Source organism: Fomitiporia mediterranea (genome assembly GCF_000271605.1).
Source record: "Fomitiporia mediterranea MF3/22 unplaced genomic scaffold FOMMEscaffold_4, whole genome shotgun sequence".
Lineage (NCBI taxonomy): Eukaryota > Fungi > Basidiomycota > Agaricomycetes > Hymenochaetales > Hymenochaetaceae > Fomitiporia > Fomitiporia mediterranea.
The window spans coordinates 929,906-935,553 of NW_006760389.1; the positions used below are offsets into that span (position 1 = coordinate 929,906).

Sequence of the window (5,648 nt, forward strand, 5' to 3'; positions counted from 1 at the left end):
CGCTCGAAATTTCCCGAATGCATCCGAGCGTGTATTATTCAAGTCGCTGATCAGTCGACTCAACATTGACACTCTCTTCTCCCGCGCTCTTCTTCTCTTCACTGTCCTAGCCTCCCCGGTTTCATCGAGCTCTCTCGCATCTCTCTGCTTTCCAGCCGAGTTCAGATCCCCAACGGTCCTCACAGGTCCCTTAAACCAATACACCCCACCATACTTTGGGAAATAATAGTACAATATCGAGAAGAGCATGATACTGCCGAGAACAACGACAGAGTAATTCATGTCTCCTGCACTGGCAGGTGCTGGGTTTGTGGGGAACAGGAAGACGAGGAACATGAAAGCCATCCAGAGGACGGAGATTATTGCACAAGGTAAGCTCTACGTAAGCTTTCGTCAGATCATATCATGTCTAAACGGATAGGTTACGCAATGAGAAAGGCCCAGGAAAAGACGTACGAAGAATCCGAGATTGAATGGCCCGGGCTTAAAGTTATTCTCGAAGACAAAGCGAGCGATTATCGGTATCGAATAAGCCACATATGATGCAGTTACCGAAATTGAGAAGACTGCATTTATCGCCTGAGCACCTGCAAACACGAGAAGGCCCAACAGTGTTGCAAGTATAGCACTGAACCAAACAGTGTTTACAGGTGTCCGGGTATAACTGTTCATCCGATACAGAATTTGCGAGAAGGGTAGAGCTCCGTCGCGAGAGAATGCAAAGACTTGACGGCTGGACGCAAGAAGCATGCTATACGAATCGACTGTCAACATCCGACCTCGAATAATGGACATTGAAGCAATAGGAAGTCTTACGATGTACCCATAAAGAATTGAACGATCACAACGAAAGCCCACAATGCCAGCGTTCCACGTTGTCCAAAGCTATTAAAAAATATTGTTGCCATTGGCTGACCAATTTCGTTATTCATGATCGCGTCCAGATCTGTGCCCATGCAGAACGCAAGCGCGACGTTGATGGCCCAACCAAGCACACCCGCCACGAAGATAGCGCCAACAATTGCCCATGGTACCGCGGTTGCAGCGTTTGAGGCTTCTTCGCTGATGTGCACGGCCGAATCGAAAGAACCTAACGAGCAGAGAATGTCACAATGGCGCTGATCGGAGACGGAGGAGGAGAACATACAAATCGTCCATAGAGGTGCAAGAAAGCTGAGGCAGAAAGCGAAACCGGCCGGCCAAGTCGTCGCTAATGCGAGGATCAGTGTCGACTGATATAATTATCGGAACAGTGAAAAGCGTACTATTCGTGAAGTCTGCGAGCGCGAACTTCGCAGTATTCATCAGCTCCTTTGGAGTAGCCGCAGGAAGCGCAATGATAACGGCCAGGCATAATCTTTCAGTTTGAGACGATTAGAAAACACTGATCAGTCAAACCCGACAAGTGATACTTAGCCATTGAACTCACAAGACATTGAGAATGACATACGCAGTCTGTAATCGTGCGATGACATTCGTCGCGAGACAGCAAATGATCGCACAGATAACCATAATCAAGCAGTACACGCCGCTACAAAACAATACAGCCAGTTGCATAAAAAGCTTTTGCTTAGTTATTAAGCAAAATCAGCATACAAGATTTCAGCATCTGTCGCTACGAATGTCTGGTTTGTTCCGATGCTTGCAGCAGCCATTACTTGGACGGCACAGCCCCAGTTGATTGAAGCAACAGCGGAAACCGTACCTATAGTATTGGCATCTGCAATATTATAAGTAAACAATGATATAACATCTTGTAGGCGTGCCCGAAGAAGAAACTCACATCCGACGATCCATGCAAGGAAGTTACGCCATCTTGGAGAGGACAACGAATGCGTCCAAAAATATAGCTTGTAGATAATCCTTTAATACTGTGATAATATTTCCAAAACTAATGGAGGGACTCACCCCGCCAGAAGTTGGTGCAGCTGATCCGAGTTCACCCATGGACATACCAACAAATAAAATAAATAGGCTTGCGACTGCCCACTTCAATTTGCGTTACGCACAATATCAGAATGATGTCGTAAGGAGCTGATATGAGATATTTGTGGAACGTACACCCCAAACCATTGCAGAAGGTCCGCCATTTGGGATCGCATAGAACAGAACTGAGCTGCAAGCATGATTGGCCGATACACCTAAACAACGACGAGGCGACTGCACTCACGCAATGGAAGGTAATAGACCAATAATACTGAATGCAATGCCAAAAACCTGAGTTGATGTAACATTAACATGCGGACAGGACAAGGAACAAACACGGCGCACCTGTATTGGTGTGAATGCCCTTAAAAATTCTTGCTTGTATCCAAGATCAGCGAGTAGTTGCTCGTCCGCGGCGGCAACTTGGTCCTTCAAGTTGGATGAGTTTGCTTTTGAGTTTGACATCGTCAACGGCTTCTATCTGACAGGAAGGAGGAGGAAGGAACAAGAGGCGTTAGACGCCAATCTGGCATTTCTTCTCGCTCCAGATAGCATTGCATATGGAATCCGGAGGACAAACGAGCCATATCCCCGCCCATTAGAACTGGTCCCCTCGGAGTAGACTGGGGCCCGATAAATTTGAATGGATCCAAAGATAGAAGCAAGTGTAATGGGTGATAACAAGCCCGGCTAATGAACTTCTTGAAAAAGCGTGTGAAACGGGGGAAAACGAAGAGATAAGGTGTTGGTCACGCGACATGGCCGAAAGACGCGTATCAAACAGATGTAAATAACGCGTTCTGTTCAATTTCCATCCAGGGAAAAAAAACGCCAGCAGTGACGACATGGGATAGTGACTCAAATTTTTCAACTTTTGTTGTTGAAAGCAGTGGATAGGCACGTAATATTGTAATGACACACGAAATATATACAATGCTCATCAATACACGCCGCCAATTTCACCCAAAGACGATCGGTTGCGCTTTCATCTAGAGCACAATCAACTTTTTTTGGGCCACTCAATATCACATTGCAGACAAGCATACAGCTACATGAAGCGAATTATCTTCAACTAATACGTACGCAAGAAAAGAGGATAGATTTTTTTTTACAAATATTCGAAAATTAGCTGCTGATAACTTGGAATACCTTCCTCCAAAAAGAAAATAGATCTGGCACCGAAGTTCTGCATGTCTCGGAAGTGATGTTGCACCCTTTCGCGATCAGCTGCGGATATTGGGTACTGAATTTTACCTATTTTGGCCAGATCATCCCACAGTTTTAAAGCGTCCCAGCGCGATTCTAGCATTGCACAAAATGTATCGGCACATTCGCGCGGTTCTCCAACGATGGAATACCTCCAGAAACAAAACCATCTTAGATCGGGACATACAATTTGGTTCCGCGTATCACAACCGCAGTTGCCTCCGCCAATCCTACCTGGCACAGAAAGAAGTCGAAAAAGTTGTGCTGAGATAGTACAAGGGTCCAAATCGAGTAGTTGAAGTAAGGGCAGAAGCGGAAGAATTTGTGCAACTGTGGCTTCATTCGCATAGTTACCACCAAGCTCCAGACGGGTCAACGGTGGCAGGGAGCGTTTCATAAATGATAGGATATATTCGCTTGAATTAATGAAACCGTTATCTCCGCACATCAATGCTGTCAAAGCAGGAAGATCCAGTTTATTGATTACGAGTGGAGCATATCCATTGCGTAATTCAAGGATCCGGAGGTTATGCAAGACGATAGGATGATCGCTGCAGTTTAACGATGTATCCTCTATGCAGGAGAAAGCTCGGAATTTCCTCAAATTCGGAGCCGCCTCCAGAACATCCAGACATTGTGGTACAGTGAGCGGGCCATAGCAAAAGTCACGCAATTTGAGATCAAACGTGTCCGCCGCTGGCAAGTGCATTGGCTTATCTCCAATACCTAGAGTAAACGGGCAATCGAGGCATAGATACTTAAGTCTCGAAGAACGCGAGAGATCAATGCTTCCGCTGCCTCTGTATAAGCCGTCATCGAGCTTGACGTACAGGTCCAGCGATGTTAATTCGGGCATATTTGTCAGCCTGACGCCTGGGAAGCCGGGAGATGTCTGAAATCGCCAGGTAAACTTGACCTTCCCCCAATGCCACTGATGAGAAATCAACATCAATACAGCACGCTCAGCCAGCTCATTATCCTCTGGAAACGGGTAATTCTTGAGGTTGCAACTGAACGAGAAATTGAGTGGCGCCCCGTTTGATCTGTGAAGAAATGCATCGAGAAGCTCGATCATGCCTTTCTGGTTTCGCCTGTAAATAAAGTCGCAGTCCAGATAGGTCCAGAGGACTCTAAGCGAGAGAGACACTTCGCGCCATCGCCGACAAACGCTCGAGATCCTGACCGGCGTCCTGATGCTTTCCTCTTGGGGCCACGTCTCGTTGCGTACACACTCGTGAAAAATGTCGCCGAGTACCTCCGAGGGTAAGGAGTTAATGCCCATAGAGTAAGAGCACGTTTGCGAGAGATCTCCTCGTGCTGGATCGCGGTGGAAGGACGGACTGTGCTCTGAGGAAATTTTTCAGGATGTTGACGGGAGTTATGTTGCTCTATCCTGTGCATGAGATTAATGCAAAGTCACTGGAAGATTTTTAACTGACCTGATTAGAAGTATCCAGGACAGGCTTGAAAATCCGGGCTACGAAAAGGCGGAGGAGCTGGGTTGAAGAATGTGCGAAGGTAACGAGGAGTACGACGTGGAAGCACAATATATACTTGCTCCTTATTATGTGTGCCCAGATAAGGCACCCAACAGGCGGAAGAACCACTAGCACTGTATTGACCCTAAAAATCAGATATGTGTCTCAGACAGCCTCAGACACCTATTACAGTAATCAGCTTTTCGTGATACGGGCCGGAGAAAGTATAGTCAGAGAACTCCGAGTGAGAGAGAAGCTTCCCGCCATTACCGACAAACGCTCGCAATCCTAACCGGCGCCCTAATATTTTCCTTCTCGTAGCTTGCGCTGCATACGCACTCTTGAAAAATGTCACCAAGGGGAGGGAATCGATGCTCATGAAGTAAGAGCACGTCTACGGAAGATCTCCTTATACTGGACTGTCAGTGGAAGAACGGACGGCATTCTGAGAATCCTTTACACAAGGACGTTGATCACGGAAGCGCCACTGCCTTGTACATGACATCAACGTGGAGTGACGAGAATAATCCTAGACTGACCTAGAAAGTGCCTATGACAACTTATGGACCATAAGCTATTACTATACCATGATCCCTCTTTGCCAACAATCCCTCTTTGCCAATTTGCATTTACACACAAAACACAACACCTAATACTCTACAAAAATTCATGGGAGTGTATTTTTACTATTTAAAACACAATATCTCTTTTTTTCTACAAAAAATTTGATAGAGGAATTAAAAACCTGTGAATACTGCTATTTCCACTGGTTGCAACCCTTATAATTAGCAGTTTTAATTTTTCTAATCAAGTTAATAAGTTGATATTACTACACATGTATATAATTTATACACAAGTACTTATATTATTTTTTCTTGAGAGATTTAATGGTGGTTGTAAATTAAAATTGAGTAAAGATTGTTTTGAGAGTGACAAAAGTGACAGATTCCCAGAGCTTGTGCTGCGTCTTGCCAGAGCCAAATTTCTGTGACAGAATGTGACAAAATTGGCAAAGAGGGATCGCATCCCTCTACAGCT

At 45.6% G+C, this 5,648-nt stretch overlaps 2 protein-coding genes across 2 annotated transcripts in view; both read right to left on the bottom strand.

Moving 5' to 3' along the window:
• Positions 1-2,391, bottom strand: part of FOMMEDRAFT_104950 (amino acid transporter) — a gene marked incomplete at its 5' end in the record, with an annotated part of 5,616 nt that extends 3,225 nt beyond the window's left edge. Inside the window, 11 exons of the mRNA XM_007264504.1 lie at positions 457-751; positions 817-1,090; positions 1,148-1,210; positions 1,266-1,357; positions 1,430-1,531; positions 1,597-1,720; positions 1,784-1,850; positions 1,909-1,989; positions 2,062-2,116; positions 2,171-2,217; positions 2,272-2,391. Coding sequence (XP_007264566.1) covers positions 457-751; positions 817-1,090; positions 1,148-1,210; positions 1,266-1,357; positions 1,430-1,531; positions 1,597-1,720; positions 1,784-1,850; positions 1,909-1,989; positions 2,062-2,116; positions 2,171-2,217; positions 2,272-2,391 — 1,320 coding nt within the window. The remainder of the gene's footprint in view (positions 1-456; positions 752-816; positions 1,091-1,147; positions 1,211-1,265; positions 1,358-1,429; positions 1,532-1,596; positions 1,721-1,783; positions 1,851-1,908; positions 1,990-2,061; positions 2,117-2,170; positions 2,218-2,271) is intronic.
• A 494-nt stretch (positions 2,392-2,885) lies between these two features.
• FOMMEDRAFT_153879 (uncharacterized protein) lies at positions 2,886-4,989 on the bottom strand (the record flags this gene model as incomplete). Its single annotated transcript, XM_007264505.1, has 6 exons — positions 2,886-2,915; positions 2,973-2,998; positions 3,076-4,223; positions 4,280-4,479; positions 4,572-4,755; positions 4,823-4,989. The coding sequence occupies 6 exons, from the start codon at positions 4,987-4,989 to the stop codon at positions 2,886-2,888; spliced, it is 1,755 nt and encodes a 584-aa protein (XP_007264567.1).
• Between the last annotated feature and the right edge of the window lie 659 nt (positions 4,990-5,648).